Source organism: Moschus berezovskii, chromosome 9 (assembly GCF_049115385.1).
Source record: "Moschus berezovskii isolate FMDL1 chromosome 9, NW_MosBer_1.0, whole genome shotgun sequence".
Classification (NCBI taxonomy): Eukaryota; Metazoa; Chordata; class Mammalia; order Artiodactyla; family Moschidae; genus Moschus; species Moschus berezovskii.
The window spans coordinates 70,773,453-70,798,806 of NC_142468.1; the positions used below are offsets into that span (position 1 = coordinate 70,773,453).

The following is a 25,354-nucleotide window of genomic DNA, read 5'->3' on the forward strand; positions in this document are numbered from 1 at the left end:
ATAGTATAGAAAGCTATGTAGCCAATTTATTTTTTCAAAAAATACTAAATGATGGGATAATAGATACTTTAAATGAAAAAGAGAAAGAGCAAGAATTACACATGTAACAAATCTCAATCTTATTTAAGCACGTGTGTACAAAGGAAAAAGAAGGAAAAGGAAATACACTGAAAAGTTCTTCATGACTCTCTCTGGGGAGTGAAATGATATTTTTTTTTTTTTACATATTTATCTACTTTGTAAGATTCCTATGATGAGAATGTAATTTTCCAACAAGTAACATGAAATTTACTATTCTAAGTATACAGTGGCATTAAGTACATTCACATAGTTATATAACCATCACCACCATCCATCTCCAGAACTTTCTCATTTTCCTTAACTGAAACTCTGTACTCATTTACACTAATTCTCCCTATACTAATTCTCCATTTCCCCCTGCCTCTCAAGCATGTATGTTTATAATCAGAAAAAAAACTATACCAACCTCTCTTATAGTTCCTCTATACTTTTACCTGGATCAGAAACTTCCAGTACTATTATTGCTGAGCTTCTTAGAAGCAAAGGCAAAAAGGGAAACATGATTTACATAGTTCTCATAGACTAATATAAAGAGTATGCATGCTCCTCATGGCCAGTGCTCCTTAGCTTCCTTTTGTCCCAATACACTTATGGGTTATTGTGCCCTCCCATTAACCATGGCTCATTCAATCAGTGACTCACACTGAATGGGAGGAAGACAAGGAAAGAGTATAAGAAGTGGGGCCACATAATGTTTATTCTCCCACACAAGATAATTCAACTGTCAACATTTTGATCATCACCACTAAATACATAAACATGATTTCCACTCTAATGAAACTAACATCTTAACACTAGAGCATAAAGGAATAGATCATGTGCATCTTTTTATAAATGGTACAACCTAGAACAACAGAAATCTTCAATAATAGAATATGTCAGAAAAATTATTTCAAGAGATCACTGTTTGTAGAATTTTCAAAATAGCATAAAATTAAATTAACTAAATTTGAAAAAAATTTAAGGGACCCAATATAAACAACTGCATCTATTATTTATAGTAATTGTTTAGATATACGGTAATCTGTACTCCAAATTCATCCCTGATGAAAAACAGGCCACACGCACTAGAATTCAAGTGGCACAAGGGCACAATTTTCTTTTATACTTATATATCCCTAATGCTTAGAGCAGTTTCTAATAAAAAGTGATCAATAAATTTTCTGAACTATCACTAAGTGCCTATCATCTAATAATTTGCTTCAGTTCAGTTCAGTCGCTCAGTCGTGTCCGACTAATTTCAGAGAGTTTTAACATTAAACAGGACTTTGGAGATCACCACTTTAGTCAACTAGTCATAAACGTCAAGGGATGAATTAGGTGAAGGAAAAACTGCTAAAGTACTAGTCATAAACACAGGGTAATCTATACTGGCCAAATAAATTATAAGTGTTATGGAAATCTTAGAGAGTACATTAGTAGAATTTATCCTACATTTATACAAATATCTGAGTCAGTTTCACATTTTAAGCCAAATATTAAAACCTTTCTAATACACAAAATGTCTAATGCTTCATTAATTAAAGTTCATAAATCTTGACTTGAAAATAACACAAACCAGATCAAACACAGGCATTTAAACTGTTCAAAGAAATATAACTTACACAGTAGTTTCAAACAATCATCCTTCTTTTTTAAGCGGTCTTTAATATCTCCAGATATGAGTACAGAATATGGACATGCCATTTCTTTTAAAAAGCCACTTATCTCAAGCTGGAAGCTTTCTAGATCATCTCTCCCTTTAAAAAAAGAAGAGGCATAAAACATTTACTAAATACTTAACATATAATTTGATACTATCAAATCTACTAGTTGATTTTAATTTTATATCAATTCTAAATTTTCACTTTAACATTAAATCCTTTAATGTATGACCAAAAGTAACATATTAGGTAAGCTTAGGTTAAAGTAACCAAAACATATTTCTACATATAGAAAGTAACACTTTAATTCAAGAACATAAGTATCTAATCATGAAATTATAAATCTTTTTCTATTTAAATCTCTGATAAATATCTTCCAAAGGGCTTTCCATAAAAGCAGATAAAATGGAAATATTTTGTTAGTAACTGAAATATGACAGCATTATTATGGCTATAATTATTAATTGGCTTCAGAGCAAATGATTCATTTCTATTGTATTTCTATGGATTCAGATAATAAATATAATCATCTAATTAAACCTCAGCACTTTTCCTTCTTTCATAATCGAATTATGTGGGAACTTGTGTCATAAGTTCTGAATTCAGCTTATTTTACTTTACTTCAGGTGAATTCTATTAGATTTGGCAAGGAAAAATATATAATTTGAAAAGTAAGAATAGCATCAGAAGGGAATGCTACTTTTACCTTCTAGCAAATGCCCAACAAATTTTTATTTCCTACCAAAGACCCACAAGAATTCCAGCTACGAGTAGTAATGAATTAAAAAAAACTTGTAAACTAGCAGAGGAATTTCTTATAAATGTATTCCTAAGTGAATCCACATCCTGAGTTATAAGTTTGGTAATATAACTTAAATTAGGGATTACATATACTTTAGGGGGAAAAAAAAACCTTAATTCCAAAAAAGAAGTATTCAAAAACTAAATTTTTTAATAACCAAACTCAATACTAAGTTCAAGACAGCAGATAAACAATAATTATAATTTTGTATAAATTTAAGAAATAATTTTGGGTTAATCAATATAAAATTAAATTGAAAGATATTTAAATCACATACTGAACTTCTTTGTATTAACGACTTTTCTTTGTACAGTGAGCACATTATAGATAAAACTGTAAATCATAACCTATCATTTCACTTTACTAGTAAACAGAAAAGTAAATAAAACTAAATGGCAATACCAGCTGAAGTGATACTTTCTTCCAAGTTGCACAGTGATTTTATTTGAGAGCTTAACCAAACACAGAGCTCTGAAAATTCAGGTGAAGACAGTCCACTCTCTGCTGCCTTTGTAAGCGCTTGCTCTTCTAACAGTGGTCCCTTATACCTAAAAAGGAAAATATAAAAGATTAAAACAATAAGCAAAACCCTAATACATGTAATACTTTTTAATCAAAGTCTGTTGCCTGTCTTTGTGAATAAAATATTATTGGAACACAGACGATAAAAGTATCCATCTATCTGACTGTTTCCCTGTATTTGTGACAGAGAAAGCACGGCCAGCAAAACCTAAAAGTTTTACTATCTGGTTTGTTATAGTTTGCTGATTTCTGCTCTGCATAATTAACATTTGATTTTTTTGTTTTAAAGTTTTTTAGTAAAATTATCAAGCTATTTTAAGATAAATATTACATATAACAAAGTCAATCAGAGTAATAACTATATTAGTTATAGGAATAAGAAAAAAGTAACACAGTTAAAGGAGAACAGATGCAAATTTTAAATTTAAAAACTTAAAGCCGAAAGGGATGAGATTATTCTAACTTTAACCATTTCTTTTATAAGTTTATACTTTTAAACACTGCTACAAAGTGTATTTGAATAGAACCTTAAATTTTCAAACCACTTTTACATATTATCTTAATTGAATTTGATATCAGTTTTCTTTTATTGTTCTTAGTGTACTTGAGCTTTTATTCCCCCATGTTACTAACTTCTAAGTTTCAGCACATTTGCTGGGTTTTAAACCACTGCAGTTATTTTTCATTTGATAATCAAACTGTCCTATCTCTGATTAGTGGGAGCCCATTCATGTTAGTCAATGAGTTCTCTGACTAGTTCCCGGAATTCTTCGAATATTTTTCTTGCTTTCTATGACCATATGTTCTTGCCTTTTACCTGCAACCGGCTATTTCTCCAAGAAGCCCTGATTATCTTCCATGGTATTTATTTAGAGTACATAATCTGGCAGTAAAGGTTAGTTACAGCAACTGTACCTTTTTAAGAGAAATTACATCAGGAGTTCACACTGCTATTTTCAATTCAGATTTAGAATTATAGGGTTTTTACCTATTTTGCTTTACATTTTAATCTATTTTTCTCTTACAATGAAAATTCTGGTTTCTTGTGACATTTATAGAATCCCAGTATGGCAACCCACTCCAGTATTGTTGCCTGAAAAATGCTATGGACAAAGGAGCTGGTGGACTACAGTTCATGAGAGTCGCAAAGAGTCAGACACAACTCAGTGACTAACCAACAACAAATATAAAAATAAATATAGATTACATAGTTTCACAATAGAAAAAACAGCATTGCTACTAATAAAATTACTGAACACAATTTATATTTTTATTTCTAGAATCCACTCCGTTTCAGTTCAGTTCAGTCGCTCAGTCGTGTCCGACTTTTTGCGACCCCATGAACCGCAGCACGCTAGGCCTCCCTGTCCATCACCAACTCCCGGAGTTCACTCAAACTCATGTCCATTCAGTCTGTGACGCCATCCAGCCATCTCTTCCTCTGTCGTCCCTTTCTCCTCCTGCCCTCAATCTTTCCCAGCATCAGGGTCTTTTCAAATGAGTCAGCTCTTCGCATCAGGTAGCCAAAGGATTGGAGTTTCAGCTTCAACCTCAGTCCTTCCAATGAACACCCAGGAATGATCTCCTTTAGGATGGACTGGCTGGATCTCCTTGCAGTCCAAGGCATTTCAAGAGTCTTCTCCAACACCACAGTTCAAAAGCATCAACTCTTCGGTGTATAGAAAAACAATTTCTTTCCATTTTCCATGTGATTAAATCCTACACAATATATTGACAGATTTTTTTCATTTTGCTTTTATTTTTTGAGATTTGTCTTTTTATGTTTTGATTTATGAAATCAAAATGATTTATCATTATGTAAAACATGTATATGGCTTCAATGTCAAAAATAACACATGGTACATTCAGACAAATCTAGCTTGTAATCTTAATAGAAATGGCAGCCCACTCCAGTATTCTTGCCTGGAAAATCCCATGGATGGTGGAGCCTGGTAGGCTACTGTCCATGGGGTTGCAAAGAGTCGGACACGACTAACTGACTTCCATTTCTGCTGTTTCCTCCCTTCCTCACAGGAAACCACATGTATTAATTTGGGGATGTCAAACTATGTTTTAAAATAAATATATACATGCACGCATGCACACACACACATGTGAGTGCTTAGTGACTCAGTTGCATCTGACTCTCTGCTACCCCATGGGCTGTAGCCCACCAGGCTCTTCTGTCCATGGGATTTCCAGACAGGAATACTGGAGAAGGTGACCATTTCCATCTCCAGGGGATCTTCCCAACTCAGGGATCAAACCCACATCTCCTACGGCTCCTGCATTGGCAGGCGGATTCTTTACCACTGGGCCACCTGGGAAGTCCATACACACATGCGCACACATAAATATGTACTTGTTTAGATAAAAGGCAGCCTACTACCTACTGTTTTATTCCTTTAACATATATACATGCACACACATATCTATATTAGATATCATATTAGAAATCAGAGATATTATTCAATCATATTTATGGTTATATAGTACTCCACTGTCTGGATGTACCATATTTTATTTGCTATTCCCCCAGTGAAGGATAGTTTTTTGTAGTGCTCTGCTATTATCAAAAATCAGGCAAAGAAAAAAAAAATTGGGCAAATTTTTGTCACTGTATATCGGGGATAGATTCCTAGAGGTGCAATTGTTGGATCAAAGGGTAAATGGATATGTAACTTTGCTGGATACTATAAAGTTTTCCTATATAAGGATTATACAATTAAAATATAAGAGTATCCATTACCCATAACTCACCAAAACTGCCAAACATTTGGACTTTTGACCATATGGTTATATCAATATAGTTTTAATTTACATTTCTCTTATGGCAAGACTGTACCGTTTTCATATGTTTAAAGGCCATTTGCTTTTTCTCTAAATTCTCTGGTCATATCTTAGGAAAAGTTTTTTTTTTAAATCCCCATTTTGCAGATAAGAAATTAGGGCTTAATGAAGTTAGGATACTTGCCTTATGCAACAGGCCATAGAAATATTCCAATCATCCAGTCTTTATAGTAATGCTTTTAAGTTAATATTATCTCAGTTCTGGCTTCTCAGGTGGCGCTAGTGGTAAAGAGCCTGCCTGCCAAGGAAGCAGACATAAGAGACGTGGGTTCACTCCCTGAGTCGCAAAGATCCTCTGGAGAAGGAAATGGCAACCCACTGCAATATTCTTGCCTGTCCATGGACAAAGGAGCCTGGTGGGCTACAATCCACGGGATTGCAAAGTTAGACACAACTGAGCAACTAACACTATACTACAGAAGGTAATATCAGAAGATAAACAAGTGATGATATTGTTTTAAAACCAGTATCAGAAGATAAACAAGTGATGACATTGTTTTAAAACCAGATTTGACCCAAAATGCTCCATGTGAACTCAAACTTCTGTCCACAGTAATAAGGAAACAAAGTAAATAACCTGGCCAGGTAATGCAGTCAGCTAGGACTAGACCATCTCTCTGTTCCCCTAACAAAGACTCGTTCCCGTGGTATTACCTTTCTACCATGACTTACAGAGCCTCTCATTCAGATTTCATAGTAAACATCTTGTTTCTCCCTACTTGTTTTCATTTCTGCAATAAAGCAACAATCATGAGCTCTCAAAAAAAATTTAACTAATTTATATTATTGGTGATATTACTTTTACTGACATGCCAATTGTAAAATTCAACAAAAATTTACTAAATCACCAAAAATACTAAATCCTGAATACACAATCCTTAATGCCTCAGCTCATCAAAACAGGCAAAAGTAAAAAAGAAAAATAAATGCATTTAATATGAATAGTTAATAACAATAATAATCATAGTAGCAACTAACATTTATAAACTAATCTTAGGCCAGTGCTACATGCCGTATGTATATTAACACATTTAATTATAATAATATCCTATAAGAGATGTATCATCATGCCATTTGTTCTATCAATTGTTCAATTAGGAAAGTGCCACTCTAATTCCAAACACTGGAGACAACTCCCCTAGGCCTAGACTCCCCCAGGGCCATACACAGTGGAACCATAGTTGCTGATCTGACACTACGTTAAGCTGCGTGAACCAAATTCAGCCCAGCAGGGCCACTGGCAGATCTTCAAAAGGACATAGTCAAGGTCTAAATTACTTTCTTTTTTCTATTTTCATAAGCCAAAATATAAAATACGAGACCCTTTTCCCCCGCTGTCATTTACTCACCCTACTGGCTTGTCTCTGATTCAGCTCTCCACTTCTTCCTACTTCCCAAACTCTTCCTCTATGTTCCATCCATAAATAACAACTCTCCTATTCCATCAGTCTCAGAAAGACTCATCACCACTGCTCTGAGCTTTGGGTATTTCTCTTGTAAGTACCCAAAGTTCAAACGGTGGAGTTTTTGTTCTCCTTGCTTCCCAATACAACATCCATATCACTCACTGCTCCTTATTATCTTTTTTTAAATTGAAAAGTTGTTTTACAATGTTGTGTTAATTTCAGATGTACAACAAAGTGATTCAGCTATATGTACAAACATATCTTTCTATTCAGATTCTTTTCCCATATAGACTTTTATAAAATACAGAGTATAGTTCCCTGTGCTATACAGCAGGTCCCTGTTTATTTTATATATATAATCCCTAATTTATTCCTCCCCCCAACATCTTTCCCCTTTGGTAACCATACATTTGTTTTCTACATCCTGTGGGTCTATTTGTTTTGTATGTTAGTTCATTTTTGTATCATTTATACATATGATTGCACATATAAGCAGTACTGTATGATATTTATCATTAGCTTATTTCACTTAATTTCTAGGTCCATCCATGTTGTGTAAATGGCATTATTTCACTCTTTTATGGCTGAGTAATATCTTGCCTTGAGAACCCCATGAACAGTATCAAAGGGCAAAATGATAGGATACTGAATGAGGAATTCCCCAGGTCGGTAGGTGCCCAGTATGCTACTGGAGATCAGGGGAGAAATAACTCTAGAAGGAATGAAGGGATGGAGCCAAAGCAAAACCAATACCCAGTTGTGGATGTGACCGGTGATAGAAGCAAGGTCCGGTGCTGTAAAGAGCAATATTGCATAGGAACCTGGAATGTTAGGTCAATGAATCAAGGCAAATTGGAAGTGGTCAAACAGGAGATGGCAAGAGTGAACATAGACATTCTAGGAATCAGTGAACTAAAATGGACTGGAATGGGTGAATTTAACTCAGATGACCATTATATCTACTACTGTGGGCAGGAATCCCTTAGAAGAAATGGAGTAGCCATCATGGTCAACAAAAGAGTCCGAAATGCAGTACTTGGATGCAATCTTAAAAATGACAGAATGATTTCTGTTCGTTTCCAAGGCAAACCATTCAATATTACAGTAATCCAGGCCTATGCCCCAACCAGTAATGCTGAAGAAGCCGAAGTTAATCGGTTCTATGAAGACCTACAAGACCTTTTAGAACTAACACCCAAAAAAGATGTCCTTTTCATTATAGGGGACTGGAATGCAAAAGTAGGAAGTCAAGAAACACCTGGAATAACAGGCAAATTTGGCCTTGGAGCACGGAATGAAGCAGGGCAAAGGCTAATAGAGTTTTGTCAAGAGAACGCACTGATCATAGCAAACACCCTCTTCCAACAACACAAGAGAAGACTCTACACATGGACATCACCAGATGGTCAACACCGAAATCAGATTGATTATATTCTTTGCAGCCAAAGATGGAGAAGCTCTATACAGTCAGCAGAAACAAGACCAGGAGCTGACTGTGGCTCGGATCATGAAATCCTTATTGCCAAATTCAGACTTAAATTGAAGAAGGTCCACTAGACCATTCAGATACGACCTAAACCAAATCCCTTATGATTATACAGTGGAAGTGAGAAATAGATTTAAGGGACTAGATCTGATAGATAGAGTGCCTGATGAACTCTGGATGGAGGTTCGTGACATTGTACAGGAGACAGGGACCAAGACCATCTCCATGGAAAAGAAATGCAAAAAAGCGAAATGGCTGTCTGAGGAGGCCTTACAAATAGCTGTGAAAAGAAGAGAAGTGAAAAGCAAAGGAGAAAAGGAAAGATATAAGCATCTGAATGCAGAGTTCCAAAGAATAGCAAGGAGAGATAAGAAAGCCTTCCTCAGTGATCAATGCAAAGAAATAGAGGAAAACAACAAAATAGGAAAAACAAGAGATCTCTTCAAGAAAATTAGAGATTCCAAGGGAACATTTCATGCAAAGATGGGCTCGATAAAGGACAGAAATGGTATGGACCTAACAGAAGCAGAAGATATTAAGAAGAGGTGGCAAGAATACACAGAAGAACTCTACAAAAAAGATCTTCACGACCAAGATAGTTACGATAACGTGATCACTGACCTAGAGCCAGACACCTTGGAATGTGAAGTCAAGTGGGCCTTAGAAAGCATCACTACGAACAAAGCTAGTGGAGGTGATGGAATTCCAGTGGAGCTATTTCAAATCCTGAAAGATGATGCTGTGAAAGTGCTGCACTCAATATGCCAGCAAATTTGGAAAACTCCGCAGTGGCCACAGGACTGGAAAAGGTCAGTCTTCATTCCAATCCCAAAGAAAGGCAATGCCAAAGAATGCTCAAACTACCGCACAATTGCACTCATCTCACACGCTAGTAAAGTCATGCTCAAAATTTTCCAAGCCAGGCTTCAGCAATATGTGAACCGTGAACTCCCAGATGTTCAAGCAGGTTTTAGAAAAGGCAGAGGCACCAGAGATCAAATTGCCAACATCCGCTGGATCATGGAGAAAGCAAGAGAGTTCCAGAAAAACATCTATTTCTGCTTCATTGACTATGCCAAAGCCTTTGACTGTGGGGATCACAATAAACTGTGGAACATTCTGAAAGAGATGGGAATACCAGACCACCTGACCTGCCTCTTGAGAAACCTGTATGCAGGTCAGGAAGCAACAGTCAGGACTGTACATGGAACAATAGACTGGTTCCAAATAGGAAAAGGAGTACGTCAAGGCTGTATATTGTCACCTTGCTTATTGAACTTATATGCAGAGTACATCATGAGGAACGCTGGGCTGGAAGAAGCACAAGCTGGAATCAAGATTGCTGGGAGAAATATCAATAATCTCAGATATGCAGATGACCCCACCCTTATGGCAGAAAGTGAAGAGGAACTCAAAAGCCTCTTGATGAAAGTGAAAGAGGAGAGTGAAAAGGTTGGCTTGAAGCTCAACATTCAGAAAACAAAGATCATGGCATCTGGTCCCATCATTTCACGGGAAATAGATGGAAAAACAGTGGAAACAGTGTCAGACTTAATTTTTGGGGGCTCCAAAATCACTGCAGATGCTGATTACAGCCATGAAATTAAAAGACGCTTGCTCCTTGGAAGGAAAGTTATGACCAACCCTGATAGTATATTAAAAAGCAGAGACATTACTTTGCCAACAAAGGTCCGTCTAGTCAAGGCTATGGTTTTTCCCGTGGTCATGTATGAGAGTTGGACTGTGAAGAAAGCTGATCGCCGAAGAATTGATGCTTTTGAACTGTGGTGTTGGAAAAGACTCTTGAGAGTCCCTTGGACTGCAAGGAGATCCAACCAGTCCATTCTAAAGGAGATCAATCCTGGATGTTCATTGGAGGGACTGATGCTAAAGCTGAAACTGCAATACTTTGGCCACCTCATGAGACGAGTTGACTCACTGGAAAAGACTCTGATGCTGGGAAAGGTTGGGGGCGGGAGGAGAAGGGGACGACGGAGAATGAGATGGCTGGATGGCATCACCGACTCTGTGGACACGAGTTTGAGTGAACTCCGGGAGTTGGTGATGGACAGGGAGGCCTGGCGTGCTGTGATTCATGGGGTCGCGGAGAGTCGGACACGACTGAGCGACTGATCTGAACTGAATATTCCACTGTATAGATATACCACATCTTTATCCATTTCCTCTGTTGATGGACATTTAGGTTGCTTCCCTATCTTGGCTATTATAAATAGTGCTGCAATGAACACTTCAATGCATATATCTTTTCAAACTATGGTTTTCTCCAGATGTATGCCCAGGACTGGGAATGCAGGATCATATGGAAGTTCTAGTTTTTGTTTTAAGGAACCTCCGTACTGTTCTCCATAATGGCTTTAACAATGTACATCCCCACCAACAGTGTACGAGGGTTCCCTTTTCTCCACATCCTCTCCAGCATTTACTACTTGTAGACTTTTTGAAGATGGCCGTTCTGACCAGTGTGAGGTGACACTTCATTATAACTTTTACATTTCTCCAATAATTAACAATGTTGAGCATTTTTTCATGTACTTTTTGGTCATGTGTATGTCTTCTCTGGAGAAATGTCTACTTAGATCTTCTGCCTGTTTTCTGATTGACTCCATTTTCTCATGAATATCTCCTGCTCTCTCCAGGCTCAGGCCTGTCAGATGTGCCACCCTCTTTCTCTCATGGTTTTCACTGATCAATCTCTTGGACACTCGTCAACATTCCCTGTGCTCAGTTTCCTCGCCATTCCTATTTTTTCAATGATACTGAGTTTCTTCAAAATCCATACGTATACCCTTTCCAATACCCTGAGTTCTCAGCCTCTTTTCTAACCTTTGCCACTACACATAAGTCAGCCACACCATCACTTGGAACTAAATCACATCTGAAATCACTAAGCTGAACAAGTCACTCCCTGACCAAACCCTACTTATTCTACCTTCCAGCTTGCTCTTTTGACCACACTTGATACCATCTCTACCTGCTCCTGGCTGTCTTCACTTTCTTCCTTGTCCAACTGAGATTCCAAAGTGTATCATTTTATTTTATTGTTCAATAAATACTTATCAATGAATCATCAATATCATCATCTCCTTCAGCTCTAATATCTAATCCAATCCATCACTAAGACCAGTAATGTGTGCAGGCGTGTAGACTCTTTGCGACCCCATGGATTGTAGCCTGTCTGGCTCCTCTGTCCATGAAACTTTCCAGGCAAGAATATTGGAATGGGTTGCCATTTCCTACTTCTTCCCGACCCAGGGACCAAACCTGTGTTTCCAGCATTCAAGCAGATTCTTTACCACCATGCCACCTGGGAAGCCCAAGACCAGTAATGTACTTCTTTCTGTATCTACTGCCACTAAGCAACCATCAGTTCTTGCCTAGACTACTAAAAAATTCTCCAATCTATTCTCTACCATGTTGACAGAACTAACTTTTTAAACTAGACATCTAAACACTCCCTTTTTTAAATTCATTAATCATGTTGCACTTCTGTTATGACAAAGAACAAAATCCACAACATGACTTAAAAGGTGCTGCAAGCCCTGTTCCTCACCTAAATCTCATCAATCCAGTGTTCAACACTGCTCCTTGCTCTCTGCCCTCCAGCTGTATCAGTCTACTTCAAGTTCCCTTTTTTGACTCTCAACTGCCTGGCCCTATGCCTACCTCTGTGCACTCTGTGCTTTGAACCTTTCTTCCTTCATTCAACCACTATTTATTGTACTAGACCTGACTATAAGATGTTCTGGGGAACAAAACAGGTAAAGCACCTGTTCTCCTGGAGCTGATTTTTGTGTGTGTATTAGCGGGTGGAGAGGGTGGATGTTCAAGAGACAATAACAAATGTGCAGGACAAGATAATCTGGAATAGGGATAAGGGCTGTGAAGAAAAACAGGATTATGGCTGAGGAAGACTCTATCTTGCATGTATTTATTCCCATGCCTTTAAATATTAACATCATTCCAGGAGCTTTCACAATACTCACCACTCTAAATTATAAACACCAGTATACACTCCACGACTAGTTAAGCTACTAGTAATCTGAAAACTCTTTTTCCTTGGCCTAGCACATAAAATACACATTAGTGAATACAGGTTAACATCAAATTAATACGTTGTTAATGAATGGAAGAAACGGTTGAATGAATGGATTCACACTGAATTAAAACTCCTTCTCTGGTCAAGGAAGCAGGAGTGATTTGCCCCGGGGCCCTAATTAAGCCACACTGGATTTCCACAGCCTCTCAAAAATACCCCCCCGCGGGGCAGCAACACTTTCTCCCAAAGGAGTGCTGCCAGCCAGGCCCTTCCGCGCCTTCTCCGTGGATCCCCGTTGCTGAGTTTCGAAACAAGGAGCTCGGGAAAGGGGGCCACGCGCCCTAGCTTTTCAGGCCTGCTCCACCCCCCAAACGGATTTCTCTCCCGCCTCCCTCTTAACTCCGTCGGCGCCGGAGGCAGCGAGGCAGGGAAGGAGGCCTGCACCGAGCCGCAGGAGCCCAGCCGGAGGCCCACATGGGGGAGACTGCGGTATCCACGGGGAGAGACAGCTTACTCTTTCCGGGGAAAGGCGATCCCAGGACTACTCACCCCAGCGCCTCTAACGTATCCAGCACGTCCCCCTCCATCGTAGGTTCGGGACCTGGATCCGGCCCTCTCATGGTCCTTCGGCCCGAGGCTGTTCCGCTCTCTAAGGAGCCCGCCGGAAACCAGCGTCGCTGTGCCAAGGTTCCGGCCGGATCTCAACCTGAACTGCCTGCTGCTGCTGCTGCTAAGTCACTTCAGTCGTGTCCGACTCTGTGTGACCCCATAGACGGAAGCCCACCAGGCTCCCCCGTCCCTGGGATTCTCCAGGCAAGAACACTGGAGTGGGTTGCCATTTCCTGAACTGCCTAGGAGGGTATATAAACGTTCCTGACCTGCAAGCAATTGGCTGTTCTGCCTAAAACGACTTTATATACACATACTATAATAGCTTTTTAAAATGATATCAACAAAAAGTAGTAGTAATAAAAAGGCTTGAGTTGTGTCTTATCGAACATCGTTATTCCACCCAAGTTGTTTTTGACGGATCAGATTCTGCCCTCTTTTTATAACAAAAATCCTGAAATAAAATATTACTTTGAGCTAAAATTGTACGGAATATCTTGTGCCTACACAAATAATTTTTAAGTCAAATACATAATAAAGCTCCAACTTTAAAGAATAAAGAGAAGGAGATGTATAACAAAACGTTGTTTCATTATGTAACATAGATCAAAGAAATGATCAGATGCTTGCATCTATCTGTAGAATCCTGTTCAACACATGCAGACTATGTGTTGCACAGCTGAAAAAATATAGGTGTGAGACTTCCCTGGTGGTCCAGTGACTAAGACTCCCTGCCCTTAATGCAGGGAGCCCAGGTTCAAGCCCTGGTCAGGGAACTAGAGCCCATAGGTCACAACTAAAAAACAAACAACAGTATTCCCTCTGTATCCTATTTATGGAGAATTCAGTGTCTATCTAAAGGACATAAAAATATTTTAAAGCTCATAACAGAGAGTCAGCATAGAGCATAAAATCATTAACAGCTGTACCTTCCAAGTAAATATCCAAATAAACACATAACAATTTATCCTTTTAAAGGACTGTCCCAAGTCTTACAGAATTGAACAACACCCTTGGCCCTAGTCCACTGAAGTCAGTTATGTTCTCACCTATCTAATCATTGTTAACAAAGAGCTTGCCAATAAATTTGTAAAACTCAGAGAGAAGTTTATCCATAAATTTGAATAACTTTCAATAATGACTCTTCCTCTGTGACAACCTGAAGGGGTGGGATGGGGGGGAAGGTGGGAGGGAGGCTCAATAGGGAGAGGATATATGTATACCTATGGGTGATCCATGTTGATGTATGGCAGAAACCAACACAGTATTACAATTATCCTTCAATTAAAAATAAATTTAAAAAAATAGTGACTCCTCTACCATATACCCAAGCTTAAGTATAAAATTATTTGCAGGTTAGTGGTTAAGAATCTACCTTCCAGTGCAGGGGAAGCAGTTTGATCCCTAGTCAGGAACTAAGATCCCACATGCCACCCAGTAACTTAAGTCTACACAACAACTTTCGAGCCTAGGCACCTACAGAGAAGCCTTGTGCCTCAACGAAGACCACCATGCGTGCTCAGGAGCGTCTGACTCTTTGCAACCCTATGGACTGTAGCCCATCCGGCTCCTCTCTCCATGGAATTTTCCAGGCAAGAATACTGGAGTGGGCTGCCATTTCCTTCTGCAGGTGATCTTCCTGACCCAAGAATCAAACTCATGTCTCCTGCATCGCAGGAGGATTCTTTACTGCTGAGCTACAAGGGAAGTCAATAAAGACCAGATGCAGTCATAAATAAATAAATACTTTTTTAAAAAAAACCCGAAATCATAAAAAGTATGTTCTCTTACATTAGAATTAAACAGTGAATCAATAAAAAAAGAAAATTTTTAAAAATCCCCAAACATTTAATGCTCAGAATTTAAGCAATGCACTACTCCTGAATAATCAGATTAAACTAGGAATTAAACTAAAAAAAAATGGATATGAGAAAATATTTTTGAACTGAATAATCATAAAAATACCATGTGAAGGATGCAGATAGACCCATACTTAAAATATATAACATTAAATGTACATATTAGAAGATTTTTCAATTTCAAAAGATTGAAAATTAACTATCTAAGCATTGATTGCAAGCAGGTGAAAAGCGAAACAATTATATCCAAAGAAACAGAAATGAGAGAAAATACAATAAAGAAATTAAGGCAAATTTGAGTCTTTTTGCAGAATAATAGTATTGACAAACCTTTAGCCAAGCTGATCAGGAAAAAATAAATAAGTACAAAAGAAGAAGAAGCAACCAACCATTATTAGGAATGAAAAAGCGGACACAGGTACTTCGTCATCAGATATTAGACAGTTAATAAAAGGATGTTATGAATAATTTCATGCCAATAAATTTGAAAATTTAAAGTTGATAAATTCCTTGAGAAACAGTATTTAACAAAAATACAATGAAATTTTTTAATGAATAGCTTATATTTATTAAAGAATGACAAATTAAAAACCACCAACAAAAAATGCTCCAAGCCCAAAGTGTTTTTCTGATTTTTCCAAATACTTAAAAAAGAAATAACACCAGTCTTATAAAAATTTTTCCAGAGACTAGAAAAACATGGAGTATTTTGTAATGCTTTTTATGAGGACAACATTATCTTTTAAAAAAATCAATAAGAACATTATTAAAAAGAATTTATAGACCAGTTCCTCTCATGAAAAGATAGCTGCACTTCCACAGTCACTTGAGTATGACAAAGTCACCAATGTAGCTCAGGGCTCTTCAATACATGATGCTGGATCAATGGGATATCCAAATCATGACCTCTACCTAATGCTATTGTCAACACAAATAATCAATAAACAATCTATTTTAAGGAATGGAAGAGTGTTTTATTTAAGTCAAGCTGAGGACCATAGCCTGGGAGACACAGATTCAAGAAGCACTTGAATTGTGTTCACACCTGACTACCACAAAAAAAGGGGGAGGCTTATATAGGCAAAACCCACAAAGTTACAGAAGTTGTCAGGAAGTAGGATTGGAGTCGGCAAGAAGTAAGAATGCTTGTTAAGCAAGGTTAGTTGGTATCCAAAATAGGTGCACAGTTTCAGGGAAACATTTTAAGACCAGAAGGTTGCAGATGGCAGCTGCTGGCAGATACTGTTTCGAAAATGACTGCTGGTATCCTTGACTGTGACACAGCTCAGAAAATTCAAGTTCTCAGTGATGTAGGAACATGTCTGAAAACACATCCACAATGGCCACCAAGCCCCATTTTAGATGACAAAACCCTATTTACCCCATTTAATTTTTAATTGATCTTAAATATGTAATCATTGAATTCTTTCCTTTGGAAAGCACTGATGATCAATTTTATTCTTGTAAGGTCCTTTCATTGCCAAAATAGCTAATAACCTGCTCCAGATCCATTGAGTTCCTCAGGGCTGTGATGGATTTGGCCCAGGAAATTTGCATTGCAAGGAGGAGGGACAAGTAGAGTACACTCCAGGCTGGGGTCACATTTGAGCACACAGAGACCTCAGGGATATGGTCTCAAGCAGGTTATATTTTGATTATTATCAAACTTAGTTGATCCCTTGGGGATGTAATTGAAACCACACACCTCATCTTGGGACTTCAATGCAGTCGCACTTCAGATGACCTGAACCCACAATCTCTCAGCTGAAATCACACACCTGATCTCAGGACTTAATAAAGCTCAAGGTTTTTGTGTTACAACAAAGAAGGAATTCTGTGAGAGCCAAAGTTCTAGACAAGGAGTTGACTTATTAATACAGGACACTTGTGAAGGATACCAATGGGCAGGCAAGGCTGCTCTAAGTGGGAAAGCAGGCATGTTTAGAGAGATACACATTCCACAAGAGAAGTCTGTTTCAAAAGGTGAGAGTGGCCCTAGGAGACACTCTGTATACAGAGTGTGGGCCACCGCAGAAAGCAAGAAGCCCCAAGGTGTGGAGGGTGCTTAGTTTTTATGGGGTGAGTAATTTCATAGGCTGATAAGAGGGAGGGTTACTCCAACTATTTTGAGGAAGGGATGAAATTTCCAGGAGTTTGGCCACCACTCACTCCTTGGTCTTTTATGGTCAGCCTCAGAACTGTCATGGCGCCTGTGGTGTGTCATTTAGCTAATATTATAGTGAGTGTAAAGTCGATTCTTCTGCCATCTTGGACCTAACTGGTTTTAACCAGTTTTTCTCATATTCTCAATAGTTGTGTCATTCTCTTAATGGTTTTGCCCTACCCTGTTCCCTTGTCTCATTCCCTCTTCAGAGATTTTACTCCCATAATTGTACGGGAAACAGAGAGGTGACCGATGTGTCTCCTATAGCTGCTTCAAGGCTAAGCAGGGGCATTGACTCCACATATCAGGGAGTAAAAACCTCTGGATACCTGCTTCACAGGCCCCCAGGAGCAGAACAGCTCCTTGTGTTAAGTCCGTATGGGCTGGAATCCTTGCATAAACATCCTTTTTATGCAGAACTGTTGTAACTGCTTCTATAATCTTCCTATGAATTGTTTTGAAGATGAATCACTTTTGCAACAGCATCAGAATACAAAATAACTGTCCATAAATTACAAGACTTAAAAGGCATGGTTAAACATCTGGTTAGAATATAATCAATAAAGAAACTTGGTTACAATAACCAGAATTACAACTGATTACATTTAACAGAGTTTGGGCTTGGGAAAGTAATTTAAAGATATAGTATTTGTTTATATAGGCTTCTCGGCCTGAATTTTCTATCTCTGGAAATAGGAGTGTCCTTCTACTTCCAGATGTGGGGGTGTACCTTTCACATGGCAGATTTATTTCCTGCTTCCAGGGAGACAGAAAGGAGGATGAGAGTGGCCCTCTTGCATTGGCTGTTTCTTAAGTAATTTTAATTCAAAGTAATCAATATGCCATTGAGGCATATTTTGGGGTAGCCTACTTATGGGCTTCTGTTGTGGCTCAGCTGGTAAAGAATCCATCTACAATGTGGGAGAGACCTGGGTTTGATCCCTGGGCTGGGAAGATCCCCTGGAGAAGGGAAAGGCTACCCACTCCAGTATTTTGCCCTGGAGAATTCCATGGACAATCTATGGGATCACAAAGAGTTGGACACAACTGAGCCACTTTCACTTAGGTCCACAATAGCGCCATCTTCTAGTTCAGTTCAGTTGCTCAGTAGTGTCCGACTCTTTGCGACCCCATGAATCACGGCACGCCAGGCCTCCCTGTCCATCACCAACTCCCAGAGTTCACTCAAATTCATGTCCATCGAGCTGGTGATGCCATCCAGCCATCTCATTCTCTGTTGTCCCCATCTCCTCCTGCCCCCAATCCCTTCCAGCATCAGAGCCTTTTCCAGTGAGTCAACTCGTCGCATGAGGTGGCCAAAGTATTGGAGTTTCAGCTTTAGCATCAGTCCTTCCAATGAACACCCAGGATTGATCTCCTCTAGAATGGACTAGAGCCATCTTCTAAAACATCTCTAAAAGTTTCACATATTAAAAGCTGAGCTGGTAATTGTTAAGAAACAATGGTTTACAAGAGTCCTCCATTTGTCTTAACCAGTTTTTAGTTCTGAGAACTGGTCAGTTTAGTTAAATAGTTACATCTCATTTTCTGGAGAAGGAAATGGCAACACACTCCCACACTGCAGTATTCTTGCCTGGAAAATCTCACTGACAGAGGAGCCTGGTAGTCCAAAGGGTCATAAAAAAGTCTGACATGACTGAACAACTAAGGACTACATCTCACTGTAGGAGGTGATGAATATACTGGGCTCCCAAAACTAGGACCATGGTGTAAACAATCAGGTATTTAATAAGAGGCACTTTCATGAATATAAAAGAAAAACAAAGGTTCATGATTGGAGCAACTTATAAACCAGTTTCTGGGTCCAAGAGACAGTCAATTAAGATTTCTAGATGTCAGAATGAAAGCTTCCTTTGCAGTTTGAAATGCCTTTAATGATGTCATCAGGTGTTCAAGTAACCTTTCTGAAGTGGCTCATGAGGACTGTTTAAATATGAGCTGTGGCAAGTTCTCTGAAGTTTATATATCAAGTCATTTAGCTTCAGGAAAAGGGATTAGTTTGAGAGTTCTGAATTCTGGAAAAATCACATAGGGAGAAAAAGAAAAATGTTTCAATTCTGCTTACAAAGTTTTAATTTACTAAATTGTCTTAAGTTTTAAATTTTTTTCCTTGTATCTGTGAAACAAATGATTAAAATCAGTAATATTTTAGACAAAAATCATAAAAAATTATAATCATATTTATTAATTCATTCAATCTCATGTAATTAATTCTTGTGCTTGAGTGCAGTTTTTCTATTTGTGCCACTGGCCTTGTCTGATGATTGAAGGTGATAGGAACAGTGATAATTTCAAGAAGTTTGCAAGATTTTTGGTAAAGCTTTCATGATTTGCCTGGTGAAGTGGAAGCTATGATTACTGGACATTGTGAAAGGTATACCAAGTGGAAAATACATTTTTTTAATGTTTCTTTGGCATCAACATATATGTACCTAATATGGGAGAATGCAAATTTATAAAATAAATATTAAATACATAAAGGGAGAAACTGATGGGAATATAGCAAGAGACTTTAACACACCATTGGATAGATCTTCTAGAGAGAAAATCAGTATGGCAACACAGATCCTAAATGATACAATAGAACAGTTTGATTTAGTTGACATTTTCAGGATATTATACACACACACACCCCCAAAAAAACCCATAAAACACATTCTTTCAAGTGTACATGGAATATTCCCTAGGACTGACCCCACACTAGGGCGCAAAGCTAACCTCAAAAAATGTAAGCGGCTAGAAATTATTTCAAATATTTTCTCTGGCCACAATGACATGAAACTAGGAATCAATTATAGGAAAAGAAATGAGAAAAAAAGCCTATTACATAGATCCTAAACAAAATGCTACTAAAAGACCAATGGGTCAACAAGGACATCAAAAAGGAAATTAAAAAATACCTTGAGACAAATGACAATGAAAACACAACCATAGAAAATCTATGGGATGTATCAAAAGAAGTTATTAGAATTAGAACTTAGAAGTTCATAGCAATATAGGCCTTCCTCAAAAAGTAAGAAAAAATAAGAAACTTAACATACAACCTAAAAGAATTAGAAAAAAGAAGAACAAACAAAAACTAAAGTCAGAAGAAGGAAATAAAAATTAATAAAAATCAGGGAGGAAATAAAGAAATAGAAATTAAAAAACAATAGAAACAAAAATCAATAAAACTAAGAGCTGCCTCTTTGAAAGGGTAAGCAAAATTGACAAACCTCTGGCCAGGCTCAGCATGAAGGAAACAGAACTCAAATAAATAAAATAAAATATGAAAAAGGATAAATCTCAACTGATACCACAGAAATCAAAACATAAAAAAGCCATAGGAGAATATGATAAACTGACAATATGCCAAAACATGCCAACAAATTTGATAAAATAGACAACTTTCTAAAAACATACAACCCATCAAAATTAAATCAAGAAGAAATAATTTGAATAGACCAATAACTAAAAGTGAAACCTATGACTTAAAAGAAAAAATCCATACAAACAGAAGTCCAGAACCAGATAGCTTCATGGTGAATTTTACCAGACATACAAAGAGGAACCTATACTGATCCTTCTCAAACTCTTCCAAAAGATTAAAAAGGATAGAATACTCCCAAAGACATTCTATGAAGCCACCAACACCCTGATACCAAAACCAGACAAAGATATTGCCAAATAAAAAAAGTATAGGCCTATATTTTTGATGAATATAGATGCAAAAACTCTCAACAAAATCTTAGCAAACCAAATCCAACAACACATAAAAAAAATCATACACCATGACCCATTCCAGTATTCTTGCCTGGAAAATCCCATGGATGGAGGAATTGTGCAGCCCCCAACACTTGCAATCTCTGGAACAGAGAGGCTATATAGTCAGGCATTTTATACAGTTCATGAGGTTCTTATGGCAAGCATACTGGGTGGTTTGCCATTCCCTCCTCTAGAGGATCACGTTTTGTCAGAACTCTCTGCTATGACCCATTTGTCTTGGGTGGCCCTGCACAGCATGACTCATAGCTTCATTGAGTTATGCAAGCCCCTTCACCACAACAAGGCATCAATGCAATGGACATGAACTTGGGCAAACTCCCAAGAGATGGTGAGGGACAGGGAGGCCTGGTGTGCTGCAGTCCTTGGGGTTGCAAAGAGTCCGACTGAGCAACTGAACAACAGTAACGTGTATTTAGGAAGGGGGATGTGATAAGGATCCTAAAGCTAAAGCTGAAACTCCAATACTTTGGCTACCTCATGCGATGAGTTGACTCACTGGAAAAGAGTCTGATGCTGGGAAAGGTTGGGGGCGGGAGGAGAAGGGGACGACAGAGAATGAGATGGCTGGATGGAGCTATAAAATATTTTTCACAGTACTATATGAAGAGAGAAATTCACTTTATTCTCTTGGGTTAAGATGAATAAAAATGTATGGTAAACATTACTCTTTTAAGAATAAAAACCTAAAAACGCACATTGATTCTTCAAGTGCCTAAAGCAATAATACATTTCACTTCAAAGTCCTCCATGGATGAAGGAGCCTGATAGGCTACAGTCCATGGGGTCACAAAGAGTCAGACACGACTGAGCAACTTCACTCACTCAATTGATTACCCATAACATTTTTCACAGAACTAGAACAAATAATCCAAAATTTTACATGGAACCATAAAAGATCCAGAATTGCCAAAGCAATCCTGAGGGAAAAAACATAACTTTCCCAAACGTCAGACAATAGAGTGTGATATTGGCATGAAGACAAGGAGCCCAGAAATAACCCCACACACCTACAATAAATTAATCTTTGACAAAGGAGGCAAGAATATAAAATGGGGAAAAGGCTTTTCAGCAAGAGATTCTGGGAAAGTTGGATCAGTTCAGTTCAGTTCAGTCGCTCAGTTGTGTCCGACTCTCCGCGACCCCATGAATCACAGCACGCCAGGCCTCCCTGTCCATCACCAACTCCCGGAGTACACTCAAACTCATGTCCACAGAATCGGTGATGCCATCCAGCCATCTCATTCTCCGTCGTCCCCTTCTCCTCCTGCCCCCAACCTTTCCCAGCATTAGAGTCTTTTCCAGTGAGTCAACTCGTCACATGAGGTGGCCAAAGTATTGCAGTTTCAGCTTTAGCATCAGTCCCTCCAATGAACATCCAGGATTGATCTCCTTTAGAATGGACTGGTTGGATCTCCTTGCAGTATAAGGGACTCTCAAGAGTCTTCTCCAACACCACAGTTCAAAAGCATCGATTCTTCGGCGATCAGCCTTCTTCACAGTCCAACTCTCACATCCATACATGACCACGGGAAAAACCATTGCCTTGACTAGACGGACCTTGGTTGGCAAAGTAATGTCTCTGCTTTTTAATATACTATCAAGGTTGGTCATAACTTTCCTTCCAAGGAGCAAGCGTCTTTTAATTTCATGGCTGCAATCAGCATCTGCAGTGATTTTGGAGCCCCAAAAAACAAAGTCTGACACTGTTTCCACCGTTTTTCCATCTATTTCCCATGAAGTGATGGGACCAGATGCCATGATCTTTGTTTTCTGAATGTTGAGCTTCAAGCCAACCTTTTCACTCTCCTCTTTCACTTTCATCAAGAGGCTTTTGAGTTCCTCTTCACTTTCTGCCATAAGGGTAGTGTCATCTGCATATCTGAGGTTATTGATATTTCTCCCGGTAATCTTGATTCCAGCTTGTGCTTCTTCCAGCCCAGCGTTCCTCATGATGTACTCTGCATATAAGTTAAATAAGCAAGGTGACAATATACAACCTTGACGTACACCTTTTCCTATTTGGAACCAGTCTGTTGTTCCATGTCCAGTTCTAACAGTTGCTTCCTGACCTGCATACAGGTTTCTCAAGAGGCAGGTCAGGTGGTCTGGGATTCCCATCTCTTTCAAAATGTTCCACAGTTTATTGTGATCCACACAGTCAAAGGCTTTGGCATAGTCAATGAAGCAGAAATAGATGTTTTTCTGGAACTCTCTTGCTTTCTCCATGATCCAGCGGATGTTGGCAATTTGATCTCTGGTGCCTCTGCCTTTTCTAAAACCTGCTTGAACATCTGGGAGTTCACGGTTTACATACTGCTGAAGCCTGGCTTGGAGAATTTTGAGCATGACTTTACTAGCGTGTGAGATGAGTGCAATTGTGCGGTAGTTTGAGCATTCTTTGGCATTGCCTTTCTTTGGGATTGGAATGAAGACTGACCTCTTCCAGTCCTGTGGCCACTGCTGAGTTTTCCAGATCTGCTGGCATATTGAGTGCAGAATGTAAATCAATGAGGTAAGAACATACCCTCACACCATACATAAAAATAAACTCAAAACAGCTTAAGGACTTAAACATGAGACATGACACCATAAAAGTTTAGAAGAGAGCATAGGCAAAATATTCTCTAAGATAAATTGTACCAATGGTTTCTTATGTCAGTCTCCCAAGGATGGAATAAAAAAATAAATAAACCAATAGGACCTAATCAAATTTACAAGCTTTTGCATAGCAAAGGAAACCATAAACAAAATGAAAAGACAATCTACTGAATGGGAGAAAATATTTGCAAATGATGCGACCAACAAGGGTGTAATATCTAAAGCATACAAAAATATTTCATACAACAAAAAATAAAACAGCCTAATCAAAAATGGGCAGAAGACCGATAGAGATTTCTCCAAAGAAGACATCCAGATGGCCAAGAAGCACATGAAAAGATGATCAATATCACTAATTACTTAAAAATGCAAATAAAAACTACAATGAGGTACCACTTCATGCCAGTCAGAATGCCCATCATTAAAAACTCTACAAATAACAAATGCTGCAGAGGGTGTGGTGAAAAGGGAACCCTCCTACACTGTTGATAGCAATGTAAATAGGTGCAGCCGCTACAGAGGTTCCTCAGAAAACTAAAATGGAGCTACCATATGATCCAGCAATCCCACTCCCGGACATTCATCCAGAGAAAACCATAATTCGAAAAATACATGCATCCTTATGTTCACAGAAGTACTGTTTACAAAAGCCAAGACCTGGAAAGAACCTAAATGTTCACCAACAGGTGAATGGATGAAGAAGATGTGGTATATATTGCTGTTCAGTCGCTCAGTCATGTCTGACTCTTTGCAACCCCATGGACTGCAGCATGCCAAGCTTTCCTGCACACATATACAATGGAATACTACTCAGCCATAAAAAAAACCCAAAATAATGCCATTTGATGCCATTTGCAGTAACATAGATACAGCTAGAGATTATCATACTAAATGAAGAAAATCAGAAAGACAAATACTGAAACAAGGGTAACGGGTCAGGGCACAATCTTTGAAAGAATGACACAGCCTGAGGACACAACACAAACCGATTAGAATCAAATGGGTCCAAGACAAATCAACTGACTAGACCTGAAAATCTCCATCTCTTCCCCCCAAATAGTTACAATAATGCTCTCACGTATTAGCCTATGAAATTACCCAGTCCATAAAAGCTAACCACACCACATTTTGAGGCCACACTTGCTCTCTGTGATGGCCCACCCTGTCTGTGGAGTATGTTTCTCTCTGATAAATTCATGTTTTTACCTACCACTTTATCTTTTACTGAATTCTTTCGGCAATGAGTCTTCCCTGATGGCTCAGAGGTTAAAGCATCTACTTCCAATGCAGGAGACCTGGGTTCGATCCCTGGGTCAGGAAGATCCCCTGGAGAAGGAAATGGCAACACACTCTAGTATTCTTGCCTGGAGAATCCCATGGACAGAGGAGCCTGGTAGGCTACAGTCCACGGGGTCTCAAAGAGTCAGACATGACAGAGTGACTTCACTTTTTTACTTTCTGCATGAGACATCAAGAACCTGAGCTTCATTT

General features: G+C 38.5%; 1 protein-coding gene across 2 annotated transcripts in view; it reads right to left on the reverse strand.

The window, feature by feature from the left end:
• Positions 1–13,528, reverse strand: part of TSLIG3B (tRNA splicing ligase complex subunit 3B) — a 36,311-nt gene extending 22,783 nt beyond the window's left edge. Inside the window, exons 1-4 of one of the 2 annotated variants that reach the window (XM_055436648.2) lie at positions 13,397–13,471; positions 6,023–6,136; positions 2,929–3,074; positions 1,686–1,820 (exon numbers count right to left, since the gene is read on the reverse strand). In XM_055436648.2, coding sequence (XP_055292623.2) covers positions 1,686–1,820; positions 2,929–3,074; positions 6,023–6,039 — 298 coding nt within the window. In that variant the 5' untranslated portion in view covers positions 6,040–6,136; positions 13,397–13,471. Of the gene's footprint in view, positions 1–1,685; positions 1,821–2,928; positions 3,075–6,022; positions 6,137–13,396 lie in introns of both variants that reach the window. The other variant, XM_055436647.2, reaches the window with a different exon arrangement.
• Positions 13,529–25,354: the final 11,826 nt, after the last annotated feature.